Source organism: Stomoxys calcitrans, chromosome 2 (assembly GCF_963082655.1).
Source record: "Stomoxys calcitrans chromosome 2, idStoCalc2.1, whole genome shotgun sequence".
NCBI lineage: Eukaryota > Metazoa > Arthropoda > Insecta > Diptera > Muscidae > Stomoxys > Stomoxys calcitrans.
In genome coordinates, this window is record NC_081553.1 from 111,964,854 (window position 1) to 111,983,825 (window position 18,972).

The 18,972-nt window shown below is 41.7% G+C and overlaps 1 protein-coding gene across 5 annotated transcripts in view; it reads left to right on the top strand.

The window, feature by feature from the left end:
* LOC106091264 (bromodomain-containing protein DDB_G0270170) overlaps positions 1 to 18,972 on the top strand; it is a 460,861-nt gene that overhangs the window by 426,315 nt on the left and 15,574 nt on the right. For all 5 annotated transcript variants that reach the window (XR_009397067.1, XR_009397068.1, XM_059362546.1 and 2 more), the window contains exons 4-7: positions 1,191 to 1,584; positions 1,663 to 1,761; positions 1,833 to 2,496; positions 10,133 to 11,085. Coding sequence is in view for 3 of the 5 variants with exons in the window: in XM_059362546.1 (XP_059218529.1) it covers positions 1,191 to 1,584; positions 1,663 to 1,761; positions 1,833 to 2,496; positions 10,133 to 11,085 (2,110 nt within the window). In the remaining 2 variants the exon portion in view is untranslated. The remainder of the gene's footprint in view (positions 1 to 1,190; positions 1,585 to 1,662; positions 1,762 to 1,832; positions 2,497 to 10,132; positions 11,086 to 18,972) is intronic.

The following is an 18,972-nucleotide window of genomic DNA, read 5'->3' on the forward strand; positions in this document are numbered from 1 at the left end:
AGAGTCCCAGTAAGTGGCCAAGCGGCACCGGCTCTTGCTTAAATACTGAGTTCCTTTGATACCCGATATGACAAGGTGAGTTATTGGCGCCTTTAAATAACCAATAACCATAACGTCCCCTTGTCGATCGGTCCTATGGAACGGAACGAGCTTTCTCTCTTTTTGAGTGTGATGAGGATCACTACCTCCATATACAAATGTGGCTTTTCATTAATGACAACAAGGTAGTTGTTGTTGTTGTAGCAGTTTGTTGTATTCTACCTTTCATCTGTTTGATTCTATTGAGTATCGAGATCCAGGAACTCGGCGAATAAGATGGGGTGCGTCCACAGGGATCTGGGTCTGAGTCGAGTGGGTCTGGCTGGGCAGTTAAACAGGTGACGTGTATCGTGCGATCCCTGGATACCATCGGGACATACATCTTGCATGTCGGCATCAATCCTTGCTCTGAAAGAGTTGAGGCGGCCGGGATCTGCCGGATCTTAATTAAGCCAGAACTACTCTGGTTTGCCGGGGGAGGTTAATTTCTTTAGGTGCAATGGGAGGCGGTCATTCTCCAAGGACTACATTCACCCAGTAACCATGCCGCCTTGATCTAGAGGTTCTCTCTTGTAACGCTGAACCTCACGCTCTAGATCATGTAGGCCTCTGGGCGGTGGATATCTATCCACAAGATGATGATTTGGATGGTCTTTGCGATAACAGCCCAAAAGGTGTTGCTTAGACAGCACGTAGTTATGTCTTCGTACTGCTAGGATCTTTGGCTCCTGATGGAGGTGGTCCATATGAGAACTGAGGAGCCGGTAGTAGGTGGTAATTCACTGAGGTGGCGACCCACAGAGCTATTTTTTGTTCTTTTTGATTCCAATAAGCAAAATGCGAAATATTGGGTTGCCCAAAAAGTAATTGCGGATTTTTTCATATTTTTTTTTCACAGTTTTTCACAGCTTGTGACTCTGTAATTGCATTCTTTCTTCTGTCAGTTATCAGTTGTTACTTTTAGCTTGCTTTAGAAAAAAAGTGTAAAAAAAGTATATTTGATTAAAGTTCATTCTAAGTTGTATTAAAAATGCATTTACTTTCTTTTAAAAAATCCGCAATTACTTTTTGGGCAACCCAATAATTTTATTTTCTTTGTTTTTTCTTACAAATAATCTCCTATCTCCTTGTTTTCTTTCTTTTTTAAACAGTCACTCGGATTTCTCCAGCCCCAGAACATTTCTTTCCTCCTCTGCCACCACGGTATTGTCCACCGCTAGTACAGCCTCATCGAGGCAACAAAATACATTCCAACCTGTGGTCGTAGAGCAGCAACAGCAACAACAACATAAACCGCATACAAATTCGTCAAGCGAACTGATAGCATTCCATCAAAGCCCTGGCAGTGATACTAAACCCATAACTCATCATCATCAGCAGCAGCAATTTACTGCCGATCAATTGGGTCGCCTGGATGGCATTGTCAGTACACCGGCTGATATTAAATGTCGGGTAACGGATTCCAAGCGTTTTGCTGCTATACTCTTGGAGACAAGTGTTATAGAATTGCAAAGGCATTTGCTAACATTGACTGTTAAGAATCAGGTAATTATTGACAACTTGGCAACCCTTACGGCATGGGAAGACGATATTGAGAAAATCTAATTGCGGTTTTGCTTTCAGATATTAATGCAAAAACTTGAGGCCGCCTCAAAATCAAAATGTCATTTAGTCAAACGTTTAGACAAATCCAAAGATGATGTGGAAGATTTAAGGTTTCAGGTAATTCTCTCTACTGGCAAGGTCATAATTAAATTGAGATTAATTGGAATTTTTTCTTTCGCTGTGTCTAGCTGGAGGAGAAAAATATTGAACTGGAGGGTACCAAGGCCCAATTGCGTGTTTTAGAATCGAGACTGCATTCAATTACCCCAAGCAGCGGTGCTGCCACAAATTCCTATTTACACTCGCAAAACGATTACGAAACAAATCGTTCATCGGCCTCCACTACACTGATGCTAAGCAGGCGTGATGGTGGTCGTGGTGTTAGTGGCCTGACCCTAGAATCATCATCATCATCAGCTTCCCATCCCCATGATTTGCGCTCATCAACACCGACAACGACGACGACAAATGGTCAAATGCCACAACCCATAACAACGCAAATCTCCACCCCAAGCATGAAAGCAATGACTCATTTGCCCATGGATGATATGCAACACCATAGCAGTAGCACCGAATCGGCCCATGAGCATGATGAGCAACATGATGTGATGAGCTCCAGCCATATGGTCGGCAGTGCAGCCGCTAATAAATTGGAAAATGGCCGTGACATGCGTCAAATATTGATGAGCACCAGTGTGGGTGGCATTAGCCCTTTTGAACAGCAATTGCAACAGCAACAAGTGGCGGCAATTAGAAATCATGTGCAAGCTTTAAAGAAATTCAGTGGCGTGACGACCTCGAAACCGAGTAAAATTCCATTGCCCGGTAGTAAAGCGGCGGCCTACTTTGCGGGTAAGTACTAACCAAATAGTGGAGTACAAAATTCCTTATTCATTGGTTGCCACAGCGAATGTTAGGCGAAAACAGTAAAAAATGTTGTAAATTGTCCCTCCTTGCAAATTTTGCCTATGAACATGCCACTAAAGAACAGGGTCAGACTTCTCACATATCAATGAGAGCAGTCCGATTCAAGTTTAAGCTCAATGATAAGGGGCCTCCTTTTTATAGCCGAGTCCGAACGGCGTGACGCAGTGCGGCACCTCTTTGGAGAGAAGTTTTACATGGCATAGTACCTCACAAATGTTGCCAGCTTTAGGAGGGGAAAACCACCGCTGAAAATTTTTTCTGATGGTCTCGCCAGGATTCGAACCCAGGCGTTCAGCGTCATAGGCGAACATGCTAACCTCTGCACTACGGTGAAAACAGCGCTAAGGTGAAAACAGTAAAAAAAGTACCTTAATTGACCCCGATCTTTTGCACCCCTTCCATAATCTTTGACACCAAATTTCGAAGTGTCTTCCATCACTTGATCTGTGCATCCGGCTCTTGGTTGCTGTTGTAGTAGCCACATTTTCATGTGGAGGTAGCGATCCTCGTCAAGCTCCTGTAGGTGAGAAATCTCCTTCCGGTCCAAAGGACCGATCGCTATGGGAACAAGGTGGTCATTGGTTATTTAAAGGCGCCAATAGCTCGCCATATTGAGAATCATAGGCACTCAGTATTTGGGCAAGAGCAGGTGATGCCCGGCGTCTCACTGAGACTCTCCGCTCGATACCGCTGATTGTCCACGACTGCCGTAGCAGCTACTCTATACAGACCATTCCACTATACGCAACCTGTGGATAGTGAAATGGTAGCTCGCAGCTAAGCTTCTCGAGACAGCAATGAACACCACACCTCAATGTTCCAGCCTGTGTGGTGCTAAAAGCTATCCCGTGCCGAGTTGCGTGTTCGCCTTCAGCAGACCTCTTCGCCGGAGCTTCTTCATTCATACGTCGTCATACAGTTCGTGGTTCATTCGACCCCGATACTCTTCATCAATGCAAACTGGTCCATAAATTTTATGAAGAATCTCTCTCTCAAACACTCCAAGCACTGCCTCGTCTGCTTTCACAAGTACCCATGCCTCGGAACCATATAACAACTGTGTCTTGTATAGTGTGATCTTCGTCTGTCGAGAGGTGACCTTGTTTCCTCAATCCAAAGTAGGTTCAAAACTGGTGTCATTCGTTTTGGTTACGGCGGTGCCTAGGTAGGTAAAGTTGCTGACTATCTCAAAGTTGTGGTTCCCAACTTTCTCCACTTTCTTTATCTGCTCGGTTGTAACAGTCGTTTTGGGAGTTGATACCATCCATTTCGAGGATGTGCCTATACCTAAGTCATTGTTTTGATGTTTGGTTCTTTGGTAGAATTTCCGGACTTTATTCTGACTTCTGTACATCTCAATTCGCTCACACTCACGTCTTTCCATTTTCTTCTTCATTCTGCGGAATAGACGTTTCTCCTTTCTCCTGTTCTCTCGATACCTCTTCTTTATCTGGCGCATTGTTACTGATTGCAGGGTTGCACTGCATTTTCGCGTTTCTTGGGGGAGGCTTTCTGGGACCCAAGTACGGATTTTGCGGCATTTTCCATGGAATGGACAATCGATTGCCTCTGTGCCGTTAAATCGTCGGGACAAGGAGTGCTTCTGCATAAAGCATTTGGTTCAGTCGAGTGAAGTATGCCATTGCCATCTGTTGTGTTTGCAACTTTTCAATTCCCAGCTTGCGTGCAGTGTCAGATCGTACTTTTCTCACCATACTCAAACGGGTGCGAACCTTTGCTAATGATCCGAAGCTATATTTGCTCCACGGATCGATCATACATCTAACACGCTGGATGAATGCCGTGATCACAACGTGATCAATTCAGATTATCGTTGTTGTTGTCGTAGCAGTGTGTTATACACTGAGGGGGCAGTCCTTGCGTATGAAAAACTCCATCGGGTCAATCCGGTACGAACACCCGGCTGCCATGGGATTGTGGTTTCTCGTTGTTGTTGTTGTAGCAGTTTATTGTGTACTATCTTTCGTCTGCTTGATTCTGTTGAGTGTCAAGACCCAGGAACTCCGCGACCAAGATGGGGTGCGTCCACAGGGATCTGGGTCTGAGTCGAGTGGGTCTGGCCGGGCAGTTAAACAGGTGACGTGTATCGTGCGGTCCCTGGTTACAATCGGGACATACATCTTGCACGTCGGCATCAATCCTAGCTCTGTGGGAATTGAGGCGGCTGCATCTGCCGGAACGTAATTGAGCCAGAACCACTCTGGTTTGCCGGGGGAGGTCGATTTCTTCGGGTGTAATGGGTGGACTTCAAGGACTACATTCACCCGGTAGCCAATTAACGCGTCTGCTACCGTGTCTGCATGAATGTTGTTCAGACCCGCTTGATATGCCGCTTGATCTAGAGGTTCTCTCTTGTAGCGCTGGACCTCACGCTCTAGATCGTGTAGATCTACCTTAAGGCTTCTGGGCGGTGGGTATCTATCCACAAGATGATGATTTGGATGATTTCTGCTATAACAGCCCAAAAGGTATTGCTTAGACAGCATATAGTTATGTCTTCGCACTGGTAGGATCTTTGTCTCCTGATGGAGGTGGTCCACATGAGAACTAAGGAGACAGCCCGTCGCAGTTCGGAGGGCGGCATTCTGACAGATCTGAATATTATTCCACTGCGTATCACAAAGTTGACGTGACCACACTGGCGCTGCATAACTTACCACAGACCGGCCAATTGCTTTGTACGTGGTCAACAAGGTTTCTTTGTCTGCACCCCAAGTGCTGCCAGCGAGTGACTTGAGGACCTTGTTTCTAATTTTGACTTTATTGCAGATTGCTGTGGCATGTGGGGAGAAAGTGTAGGTGCTGTCAAATGTGACGCCAAGTACTTTGGGACACTTGATGGTCGGAATCATTTCTCCATCGACCATCACAGTCAGCTCAGAATTCACCTCACGCGTATTTGTAGTGAACAGTGTGGCTGAAGATTTGGTGGCGGATATCTTCAGATTTCTTGCAGCGAAATATGAGGCAAGCTCGTTGAGGTAGACGTTCAACCTATCGCAGATGTCATCAATGGGTGGGGGGCCTGATGCCATGATCGTACAGTCGTCCGCATATGATACGATCTCTATGCCGTCTGGAGGAGGTGGGATGGAGGATAGGTAGAGGTTAAACAGAGCCGGAGATATCACCCCACCTTGGGGAACTCCCTGTTTCACTCTACGGTGTTTTGACTTCTTATCCCTAAATTCCACAAATGACTGGCGGCCACACAGATAATTCGCGACCCAACGTTTCAGCCTGGCTTGAGGGACGTGTTGGCGATGTCCTCAAATAATTTGGCATGGCTGACCGTGTCGAATGCCTTCGATAGGTTCAGTGCCACGAGGACCGTCCTATCACATGGCCTGGGTTGATTGAAGCCACGGCAAATGTGTGTGGTGATGGCATGCAAAGCTGTTATTGTGCTGTGCAGTCTCCGAAATCCGTGTTGATGCTCGGCGAATGGAAATTCTCCTACGAGGCTCGGGAGGAGTAATGCCTCAAGCGTCTTAGCCACTGGTGAGAGAAGGGAGATCGGTCTGTACGACTCCCCCAAACTCGGGTCTTTACCAGGCTTCAGTAGCGGGATCACTCTGCCCATTTTCCAGACATCGGGAACTATAAGAGTGTTCAATGACAGGTTAAGGACAGTGGTAAGGTACTCAACTCCAGGTAAATCCAGATTCTTCAGCATCAATGTAGAGATTCCGTCGGGGCCCAACGCCTTGGAAGATTTGGCGCCACGGATGACATATGTAACTTCGCCCACGGTAAATTGTGATGGCTGTTCATCGGCTCGGAGACCACGAATACGGCGAATGGCTCTCCTCCTTGCCCTGTCTCTCTCGGGATGCACAATAAATTGACGGTTGAACAACCTGGCGCATCTCTTCGGATCAGTCACGGTTAACTCGCCAAAAGTGACTGAGGTCCTGTCGTCCCGTCTACCGGGGTTCGAGAGAGACTTAACAGTGGCCCACAGTTTGCCTGCACCGGTGGCTAAGTTACATTGCTCCAAGTGTTCCAGCCACAAATTCCGCTTATGTTCGTTGACTACCCTGTTTATTTCCAGATTCAGCTCGCTGATTCTGGGGTTAGCGGGGTCCATAGCACGAATCCCATCACGCTCGTCTGCGAGTACCACTGCTTGCGCCGGGAAATTGGGTCGCACTTTCGGTATTCGACCGTGTTCGTGTGGTTTCTCGTATTTTGATCGGGTGAGAGTCATGTGTCTTTGTGATGAAGTGTTGATTTAGTGTTGAAATCTGGTGCTGCTAACTGCCATGTTTTTTAGAGAACTCTTTAGCCTCAGTCCATTATCGGACGTTATCTCGTGGAGGCTAAATTTTTCAATTATGGACCAGGAATGTCTTCCTTCCCTATCTTAAAATCTCTCAGAATGATTTTAAGATCATGGGCGGAGCAGCGGTCGTATTCTTTTGCTAGGCATCGTAGAAAATATCCTTAGTCTGCTAGTCCTTGTCTTCCGTCGCACCATGGGCACAAATAAGGCTGATGTTGAAAAATTTGTCTTTTATGCGGATTTCGGCTAATCCCTCAACAGCCGGTGTAAAGCTGCAGTCAAGGTGTTTCTTCTCCGAATAACCGCAAATCCACAGACAAATTCATGCCTCGTGTCATGGCAGCTTAGTATAGTTCGTCGTCGTTTGGTGTTGTTGTGATGCCATTCCCGGCCCATCTCATTTCCTGTTATATCTGCCTCATGCTTCTCCAATACATTCGGCAAAGTTCTGCCAAGGGATAGCTTGGAGCACCACACAGGCCGGACCATTGAGGTCCAGGCTGAAATATTGATATCCAATCTGTGTGGTGTTCATTGCTGTCACGAGAAGTTTAGCTGAGAGCTACGGGAGTAGCTGAAACGGCAGTCGCGGACATCGAGCGGAGAGTCTCACCGCCATCGGGCGGCACCGGCTCGTGCACAAATACTGAGTGCCTATGATGCTTCATATGACAAGGCCAATTATTGGCGCCTTTAAATAACCAATGGCCACCCTGTTCCTGCGGCGATCGATCCTTTGGACCGGAACGAGCTTGCTTACCTACAGAAGCTTGGCTGCAAAAACATCCGCCAAAATGTGTACTACACCTTCTCTATAAAAAAATCCGGACAATCCAGGTGCAGATCCGCAAATCATGGTCCTTTTTTTCGTTTGTGTGGGTCGTCCATGTTAGGGGTGTCCGTTCTTTCTATTCTTTTGTTTCTCCGAGTAATACTTATTATTTTCCGGGAGCGGGTTACTAGCCCAGCGCTACAACCGAGTGGGCTTTGTGGGACCGCACATGTATTCTTTGTTGTCGCGAGCCGCTTGCTTCAAGATTTGACTCTCGCCTCCAGCCGCCCTATCCTGGGAACAGACGCTGATGTTGGCCATAGGTTATTTGAAGGCGCCAATAACTCGCCTTGTCATCTCGAGTATCATTGGCGCTCAGTATTTAAATAAGAGCCAGTGCCATCTGGCTACTCACCGAGACTCTCATCTCGAAATCGCTGACTGGCCTCGGCCGCATTTGCAGCTACTCTGCATAAAACGAAAGCTTTCCGCAACCTGTGGACTCGCCCGGTAGCTTTCAGCTAAACTTCTCGTGGCAACAATGCACACCACACAATTCCTGCCTGGGTGGTGCTCATAGTTATCCCGTGTTGGGCGGCAATTTCTCCCACAAACATTCCATTATGGAACAGGGGGCAAAACTCTCATATATCGATTCATGTTTAAACTCATTTATGGCTGAGTCCGAACGGCGTATCGCCGAGCGACACCTCCTCTACTTCAAAAATGGCGGCAGCGTTAGGAGGGGATAACCACCACAGGAAATTTTCGTTTTCTGATATTCTAAGAGGCCACCGTAGCGCAGAGGTTGATATTTCCGCATATGACGCTGACTAGACTATCAGAAAAAATTTTCAGGGGTGGTTTTCCCCTGGCAACATTTTTGAGGTACTATGCTATGTAAAACATCTCTCCAAAGAGGTGTCGCACTGCGGTACGCCGTTCGGACTCGGCTATAAAAAGGAGGCCCCTTATCATTGAGCTCAGACTTGAGTCGGATTGCACTTACCGATACGTAAGAAGTTTGCCCCTGTTCCTTAGTGGAATGTTCATGGGCAAAATTTGCATTTGATATTCTCGCCAGGATTCTATCACAGGCCTACGGTGTCATAGGCGGACATGCTAAATTCTGCACCATGTTGTCCACCAAGTAGGTTAGGTTCCTTATAGCCTTCTCGAGCTAGATTTTAAGAGATCACCCGATGGAATGTCTCCTTGTTTAAACCTTGTTTGGTACTATACTTCTTAGAGAGTTTCTTATTTACTAGTGATTGATTATCCGTTAAGGTCATTCTGCAAAGTCCTAACAGTTTTGCAGGGTTACCAAACACAGATATGGATTTTTTTCTTATTGTTGTATTGTGAATATCTGATCGATTGTGGTCTTGCCAGATCTAAAACGAGTGGACAGTCAGATGGAGCCAAAAACTTGCCTTGGGACTTTGTCGGGAGATCTAAGGAACATCTTCGTTAGTCCCATGGTAGGCGGTTGTACGTACCGGTTTGACCCGATCAAGTCCTTCATCAGAAAGGGCTGCCACCTCGGTGTACAACACACTGCTACAACAACACCAACATCATTGGAACATAGATAGGGCTGTCAACCATGTTAAATAGTGGATAACGAGGTTGCTGACGAGCTCAAAAGAAAATGGGTCACTTATTAACTATTCAGTAAGGCCATCCTTGTGTTGAATCCTTGGTGGGATAGATATTTTCGGCAATGACTACTCGAATAGGGCGTGGACTAACGCTTGGGATGCAGAATAGTCAAGGTCCAGTATCACTGTGAGTTGAACTTCGCTTACCCTGGGGCTGAGTAGCAATAGCCACAGGTTGCTGATAAAGGGTTTTGACTAGCCATTGCAATGCCGAGACCCTACAACACCCTATGTGCATGTGGAGGTGGCGATCCTCGCTCCTATACAGCTTGCAACACGTTCTGTAACCAACTCAGAACAATAGTCAAAGCAAAAGGTGGTTATATCGAGCTGACAAAAATATTTTGACACAAAAATGTGCTTGTGGAGGTGGCGATCCTCGTTCCTACAATGGAGCAAGCTCGATCCTGTCCAAAGGACCGATCACCACGGGAACATGGTGTCCATTGGTTATGTAAAGGCGCCAATTACTCACCTTGTCATATGGAGCATCATGGCACTCAGTATTTATACAAAATCCGATGCCACCTGGCCTCTCGACGAGTTTCTCCGCTCGGTACCGCTGATTGCCCGCGACTGCAGTTGCAGCTAATTCGTATGGAGCATTCCACTATCCGCAACCTGTGGATGTGCTCGGTAGCTCGCAGCTAAGCTTCTCGTGACAGCTATAAGCAGCACACAGATCGGAACTCAAAGTCCCAGCCTATCCTGTGTCGTGAAAAAATTTAGTTTTTTAAAATTTGTAACACTTCGTGTCACCTACCCTGTATATAATATTTTATATTTTATTCTTAACAACTTTTTTTGTGTTTTATTTTCTAGGAAAACCCCCCTCTGGTAGACCCTCAACTGCAGGTCGTTCACCACCCTCGGCGAATTCATCGGCGTCATCGCAAAGTCGATCTCCCTTAAGCCGAAGCACTGGTAATCTTTTGTATTCCAAATCACCGAACAGCTTAAAGAGAGCCGATTCAGCACAAAGTATACGCAAAGATATATCATCGTCGTTTAGCACGAATACCAGTCGCAGTTCCACCTCATCATCCATACCCTTGGCTACAACACCCTATAGCTCGGCTTCCAAATCGTATGGTGGTGGTGGTAGCGGTTCCATAACCGCCAATACCAACACTAATAATAATAATACTTTAAATAGTCCGTCCTCAAGAATTTTACAAAATTCACCATTACCAAAACAAAAACGAGAGTCACTGTCCGCCAAAGTCAGACAAATGGATTCTCTGTCGCGTGCTTACAACCAAACACATCATCATCAGCAACAGTCGTCAAATCACCACCAGCACCACACCTCCAATGGTAGCAATAATAGTGATAATGTTTCTACATCAACATTGGCCTCATCCTCCTCGCCGGTGCCCAATAATGGTGGCGCTAGTTATTTGGTTAGCAGCACACCCAAACCAACATCGATAGCCGCTCAATTGACTACATCGTTGCGCAAGGATTTGCAATTGAGCTCCAGCAGTTTTCCTGCCAGCCAACCACCCTTTCAGAGGAGAGCCACCAGCGGAAGTGTGGGCTTTGGCCAGGCCAACACTAACAGCAACACCAACACCAATCACAATGGCAATGGCAATCCTGTGGCAGCGCGTCGTTTTAGCACTGCCAGTGCGGTGGGGGCTCGTGCAGCTCGCCAGGCGGAGCATGATGCACAGCATCATAGCAATGTAAGTGGCGGCAGTGGGGTGGCCATATCCTCCCATAGCAGCGGCGGCGGCGGCGGTGGTACTGCCAGTGATAGCGATAGTGGCAAGGTACGCACTTTCAAATCAACATTTTTGGGTTGGCTTAATAAAAATCTAACTTAAAAAATTAAAAAAAAAAAACAAATAATAAAAGAAGAGCAACAAACATAAAATGAAAACATAAAAAAAACCAAACATATACATTTACTCTCTTCATATACATATATATAAATAACATAACATACATAACATATAACAGCCTCTATATACACAATATAATGATGAAGAACAACCAACAATAACATCAACCACAGCTACAACCAACTAAGCAAAAAATCAAAAAAGGACTTTTTAAAGTTTTTTTTTTTTTAATTTTTTACTCTTTTGCCTACTTTAAATCAATTCACTCATTCATTCATGTAGTTCTTTATAAATAAGTTCCATTTCTTCCATTTAATCAAAATCTAGGGTTTATCTTGTCATCTAGACCATGGGTCACTTACAACAAGCCAACTGCACTCTTATTTTTTTTCTTCTGTTTTTCAAAAATGTCTTAAACGAGGATTGTTGTTTTTTTGTTTTGAAGTTTCTTTTTGTAATAAGTAAATTTTAATTTGTAAAAAAAAAGCTTCCTCGAAAATTTTCCTCTCGTATTGAGAAAAATGTCCCCAAACTCGTATTGAGAAAAATGTCCCCAAACTTGCATTGAGAAATGTCCCCAAACTCGCATTGAGAAATGTCCCCAAACTTAGGGAACATAGATTTTGGGCGCCAAATTTTAGTTTCCGTTTTGTGTCAAGTAATTACAAAATTACTCCAACAAGAAACATAAGCAAAATCATTACATCTAACCCAGAAGTCATAGAACATGTCCTTAGCGAGGCTTCATTATAATTTTGCAACATAAAATTGTATTACAAATGTTATAAATTGGCTATTTGATAGCGTTTAAGGCATTGGTTTTAATTAATAAAAAAAAAGCCTCCTCGATAAATGTCTCCAACTCGTATTGAGAAAAATGTCCCAAACTGGAATTGAGTAAAATGTCGGTAAAATTGGAGGACTTGGAAGTTGGAACCAGAGTGAGGGTTCCCGTTTTGCCTTATATATGCACAAACTCGCATTGAGCAAAATGAGCCCAAAACTCCTATTGAGAAAAATGTGCCCAAAACAAGTATTGAAAAAAATGTCCCCAAACTCGCATTGAGAAAAATGTCCTCAAACTGGCATTGAGGAATATCCCCAAACTTGGGAAACATAGGTTTTCGCCCCAGATTGGAAATTTTGTTTTGCGTAAATTATTACAAAATTGCTCCAAAAAACAACAACATATATCTAACCCACGAGTCCTTGAAAATGTCCTTAGCGAGGCCTCATTATAGTTTTGCAATATAAAATTGTATTACAAATGTTATAAATTGGCTAAAAAGCTTGGTTTTAATTAACAAAAAAGAAAGCCTCCTTGATAAATATCTCCAACTCGTATTGAGAAAAATGTCCCAATCTTGAATTGAGTAAAATGCCCCCAAAATTGGAGGACTTGAATGTTGTACCCAGAGTAAGGGGTCCCGTTTCGCCTCATATATGCCCAAACTCGCATTGAGCAAAATGTGCCCAAACTCGTATTGAGAAAAATGTGCCCAAAAGTCGTATTATGTAAAATGTCCCCAAACTCGCATTGGGAAATATCCCCAAACTTGTGAAACATAGGTTTTCGGCCCCAAATTGGAAATTCTGTTTTTCTAATTAAAAAGAAAAAACTTCGAAAAATGGCCCCATAATTTGGGCTAAAATCGAATAATGAGGCCTAATTAATGAAAGATTTGGTTGGAATGATAAAATAACAAGTGAATTGTTTTTTCAAATACAAAATACTTCCAAAATTCCTTTTAATGTTCCGATTTGTGGGAAAAAAATACGCATAATGAATTTTGAGGCCTAATTAATGAAATAACCAATGACAAAACCACAAGTGTTTTTTTTTTCTTTCAAAAATACAAAATACTTCCAAAATTCCTTTTAATTTTCAAATTTATGGTAAATGTACTCTAAATTATGGGTTTTTGTAGCACACATAGAATATATTTTGTTTGGAGACATTTAATTTGGGGGGCATCTTGTTTTGCGGACATCCTGGTTTGACGATTTTTTTTGGGACATATCGGGGACATTTAGTTGTCGAGAAAATTTTTTCTGGGTTTGTTTGGGGATAATTTGTTTTGGGGCCATTTTGTTATGGAGACATTTTGTTTTGGGGACATTTTGTTTTGGGGACATTTTGTTTTGGAGCCATTTTGTTCAGAGCATTAGTTTGGAGACATTTTGTTTTGAGGAAAATTTTTTGGGTTTGTTTGGGAAAATTTTGTTATTGGGCTTTTTATTTGGGGACATTTTATTTTAGTGACATTTGAGACATTTTTCTTTGGGGCCATTTTGTTTTGGGGACTTTTTGTTTTGGGACAATTGAGACACTTTCCTTTGGGGCCATTTTGTTTTGGGGTCATTTTGTTTTGGGGACATTTTGTTTTGAGGACCGTTTTGTAGCTTGGTAACATTTGAGTCATTTTTTGGGACAATTTTTTTAGCACATTTTATTTTAGCACATTTTGGGGATATTTTGTCCTAAAGACATTTAGTTTTAGGGGCATATTGTTTGCCAAAATTTGATACATTTTCTTTGGGCCATTTTGTTTTAGGACATTTTGTCTTGGGGGTATTTAATTTGGGAATATTTGACATATTTTCTTTGGGGTTCATTTTGTTTTGAGGACATTTTTCAGGGTTTGTTATGGAACAATTTGTTTTGGGGGCATTTTATTTTGGTGACATTTTCGTTTGGAACATTTGAGACATTTTCTTTTGGAGCCATTTTTTTGGGGACATTTTATGTTGACGACATTTTGGTTGAGACATTTTCTCTTGGGGTAATTTTGTTTTAAGGACCGTTTTTTACCTTTGTGACATTTAAAACATTTTGTTGGGACAATTTTCTTTGACACATTTGAGACATTTTCTTTTGTTTTTGCCCACATTTTGTCCTAAGGCATTTAGTTTTAGGGGCATATTGTTTAGGGACGTTTAAAATATTTTCTTTGGGTTATTTTGTCTTGGGAGCATTTAATTTGGGCATATTTGACATATTTTCTTTCGGTGTCATTTAGTTTTGAGGACATTTTTTTCGGGGTTTGTTGGGGAACAATTTGTTTTGGGGGCATTTAGTTTTGGGGACATTTTATTTTGGTGACATTTTGGTTTGGAACATTTGAGACATTTTTTTTGTCATTTTATTTGACGACCGTTTTGTAGTTTGGTGGCATTTTAGACATATTTTTGGGCCATTTTGTTTTGGGGACATTTTGTTTTGAGAACCGTTTTGTAGTTTGGTGACATTTGAGACATTTATTTTTTTGAAACCATTTTTTTGGGCCATTTTGTTTTGGTGGCATTTTGTTTTTGGAGCATTTTGTTTTGGGGGCATTTTATTTTGGTGACATTTTGGGACATTTTTTTTGGGCCATTTAATTTGACGACCGTTTTGTAGTTTGGTGACATTTTAGACATTTTTTGTGAGACCATTTTTTGGGCAATTTTGTTTGGGTACATTTTGTTTTGAGGACCGTTTTGTATTTAGGTGACATTTGAGACTTTTTTTGGAACCATTTTTTTAGAGACATTTGGGACATTTTTTTTATGCCCATTTTATTTTGGGGACATTTTGTTCTAAATACGTTTAGTTTAAGGGTCATATTGTTTGGGGACATTTCAGACATTTTCTTTAAGCCATTTTGTTTTGGGGACATTTGTTGTAGATACAATTTTCCAAAGACGTTTTGTATTGGGGAAATTTTTCGAAATGCAATAAATGATACTTTGGGTATTAAAGCTTAAAATTGTTCTGCCTTTTGAACTGTTTTTCGTTCATTTCTCTTTCAAATTATTTATGCATATTGCAATCATTACTTCCATTTTAAATACTTAATTTTTGTTTTAAAACCCATGGTCAATAATGCTAAAGAGAATCTTTTTTAAAATTTCAAAAGTAAAATTTTAAACTCAATATGGTTGTTTCTTTGTATTTGTTTTTATCGATCATCAACCTCTTCATCGTTATCATCATCTTCATCATTATCATACCCATCATCTCTTTGAAAATAATAATAAAACAAATAACATTTAACCAACCCAACTCAATCATTCAAGCGAAAGTCATTTACAATAATTCTCATTAAAATATTACGATAATTAATTGCAAAAAAAAAATATTATTACTGCATTATCATTAAGTCTCATACACATAAACATGCATAGTGTTATTACTATTATTATCATTATTATTAAAAATTATAAAATAAAAAAAAATATTTATTAAAAATAAGTAAAACAACCGCAACAACCACATACAACAATGCGAAACAAAGTTTGCGCTTAAAATCCACTTTTTTTTTGTTTTCTTTTCTTAGAATAGACCTTTTTATACAAATTTGCAATCGCAAGTTCCACTTTTTCCTTAAACTTTGTTTCTTCTTAGTCTTATCTACGTTATTCCTATTTTCTTTTGTAATTAAAGATATGCAACTCTAGCAGCTAGAATCAATACTTAAAGAAAATCATCATCTATCACATAAGTCATGTCAATTCATAACATTATTCATTTGTAAGCACTATTCAGAGAAATATGTTTTGCGAAACAAGGCAGTTCTTCAACTCACTATGGCTCATTCATTTATTCACATATTTATTTACTAAGGTCTTATAGCAATGATTGTAAAAATGGTTTATTTAAAAATATTTGGTTGCGGTGCTTGTTTCTAGCCAAGAATGTAATTTGCTTTTATGGCCATAAGGTGTAAAGGTCCCATAATTTTTGCTTCAGTATATTGTAACCGAAGAAATCTATTCAATTAATTATGAATTTCTATAAAAACATTTTCCATGTCTGAGGAACTGCTTCTTATTAAGTAAAGCATTTTTTATCCACTAGATTCATAGTCCTCAGTTCAGAAGAACCTTTCTGGACTTTAAAAAGCCTTCATTTGTTTTCTAGTCTAGTCTATCTTTCTAGGAGAATGATCGTCAGAGGTGTAAAAAACTTTCTCGATCAGTTAAACTTCAAAATTCAAATTGAAAGATAGCTATGGGAGCTCTATGTAGATTCAGATCACATTTGACAGAAATGTTAGAAATCGTAACAGAAAACCCCACACATGTAACACTTAATTTAACTCGGATAGTAATTGTCACCTCTAAATCTTCAAAATGTTATTAGACCTCTTTATCTTACTTCACGTTGTATGTATGTAAAAATGCAGATACATTTGTCTTCTTTTCTGTCTTTACGTTTATCATAAAGGTGAGTTCACTCAGGACATTTTGGCCCATAGTATGTGCCTAGCGAGAAGAAGTGTAAGTGGGATAGTAAAGAGTTGTGAGACTCTAGATAAAATCTACAAATCCTTCATTCCATATAGGAACACATCCAAACGTCATAGACGTATGGATTATAAACCGCCGCCCTGCACATCATCGCATCCATTTTCAGAATCATTCCGTCCTATCTATGGGCTTGAGGAGATCTCTCAATGATATATTTGCTAGATTACCCAGATCGAAGAAAATCCGCCTCCCCAAATTAGACTAGGAAATGAAGAAAGCAAGTGTTTGATACGCTTTAAGGCAGGGCATGGTCTCTGCCATAGGGCTCCCGGTAGCTCTTCACATAAGCTCAGACACATTACGTTCCGGGAAATTAGAAGGGTAACTAACATGTCCGGAAAGTCCGTCTGCCACGAGCGAAATGATCATCATTCACCACTTTTGATTTTGGGTTGTGTTTTTGGCACAAGGGGGAAGGTCCTTCCCCCTTCCCCTATATCTACTGCACGCTCCGTCTGCGACGAGCGAAATGATCATCATTCTTATTGGCACGGGATAACTAGGAGGAGCACCACACAGGCTGGAACTTTGAGTTCCGATCAGTGTTGTGTTAATCATTATCAGTATTGTGTTCATCATTATCACTGAGCTTCCCATGATAATGATGAACACAACACTGAGCGGAACTCAAAAATTCTAGCCTGTGTGGTGCTCCTCCTAGTTATCCCGTGCCAATAAGAATGATGATCATTTCGCTCGTCGCAGACGGACTTTCCGAACATTTTAGTTCCCCTTCTAATTTCAAGTCATCAATATCTCATGAGCCTGCAGTGGATATAGTGGAAGGGGGACGGACCTTCCCCCTTATGCAAAAAAACACAAACCAAAATCAAAAGTGGTTCGATCGGGACAATATAGTTATCAAATGAAAGGTATTGGAGAGCAGAATACGAATATGGCATTAAAATTTGAGTTTAAGTCCAAGTAATGGGAGGTCGCCCACCCCCAAATACCCCCAAATAGGCATATTAGCCGACCATGGCTATATGGAAGTCAAATGAAAGAAATTTGGGAGTAAACTACGAATATGACATTAAAATTTGGGTTCAAGTCAAGGTGGCGCTTTTCCTCCATTAATTAATTTGGGCATTAAAATTTGAGTTAAAGTCCAAGTAATGAGAGGTCGCCCATCCCCAAATACCCCCAAATGGGCATATTAGCCGACCATGGCTATATGGGAGTCAAATGAAAGAAATTTGGGAGTAGATTACGAATATGACATTAAAATTTGCGTTCAAGTCTAGATGGCGCTTTTCCTCCTAAAGATAAGTCAAATGGGTTATTTGACCCATTATGACAGTATGGGATTCAAATGAAAGGTATTTGAGAGTGGAAAACGAATTTGATATACAATTTTGGGGCCACGCGTTTTGGGGTACGCCCTAAAGCACCCCCCTTAACTGAACTGCATTTCTTTTGGGAATAAAGAACGAATTTCATATCTATGGTCAGTGCAAAGTGCCGGTGGCCGCCCAGGCCCACAAAACACCCTCCAAACGTTTCATATTTACCGGCCATGGCAAATTGTGGGGTTCAAATTATAGGGATTTGGAAGTGCAGCACGATTTTGATATCCATATTTGAGTCGAAATGTCAGAGGTGCCATACCTCAACTAAAAAGCAATAGGCTTTACCCTAATACGCCAGGAAACTAGCAGGGGCGACCTACTCAAACATCAATGAGTGTTTTCTGTTTCAAGTTTAAACTCAATGAAAAGGGACCTTTTTCTATAGCCGAGTCCGAACGCCGTCCCGCAGTGCGACATCTCTTTGGGGAGAATTTTGTACTTGACCATGCATGGCATTGTACCTCGCAAATGTAGCCAACACTAAGAGGGGATAACAACCGCTTTGTCCGATGCCAGGATTAAAATGGGAACGCAATCCCATGGCAGCCGGTTGTATGTACCGGACTGACCCGATGAATTCCTTCATCGACAAGGGCTGCCGCCTTAGTGTACCACACACTGCTACTACTACTACTACTACAATGGCAGGAATTCGTTAACCGCATTCAGGGCGAAGTGTCCCCACCCTAAAGAGATATTAGAGAGTTAAAGAAGGCGCAGCGGAGCGGACCCGTTTCAGCTAGTTTTGAATGAAAACGATGTGATTGCTTCTTTAGTGATCCTTCTTGCAACCATAATCTATTGGGTTGCCCAAAAAGTAATTGCGGATTTTTTAAAAGAAAGTAAATGCATTTTTAATAAAACTTAGAATGAACTTTAATCAAATATACTTTTTTTCTAAAGCAAGCTAAAAGTAACAGCTGATAACAGCAATTACAGAGTCACAAGCTGTGAAAAAATTTGTCAACGCCGACTATATGAAAAATCCGCAATTACTTTTTGGGCAACCCAAAATAACAAAAGAAAAAAAATACATTTCGATTTTGGACATAATACCAATGATATATGAACTTTAATTTTCATCAGTCGATGTCGAACATGAAATTACGACATACATAATAAGGGTGCATGTATCTCAATATGGAAGAAACATGTCGATGAAGGAATTCATGGG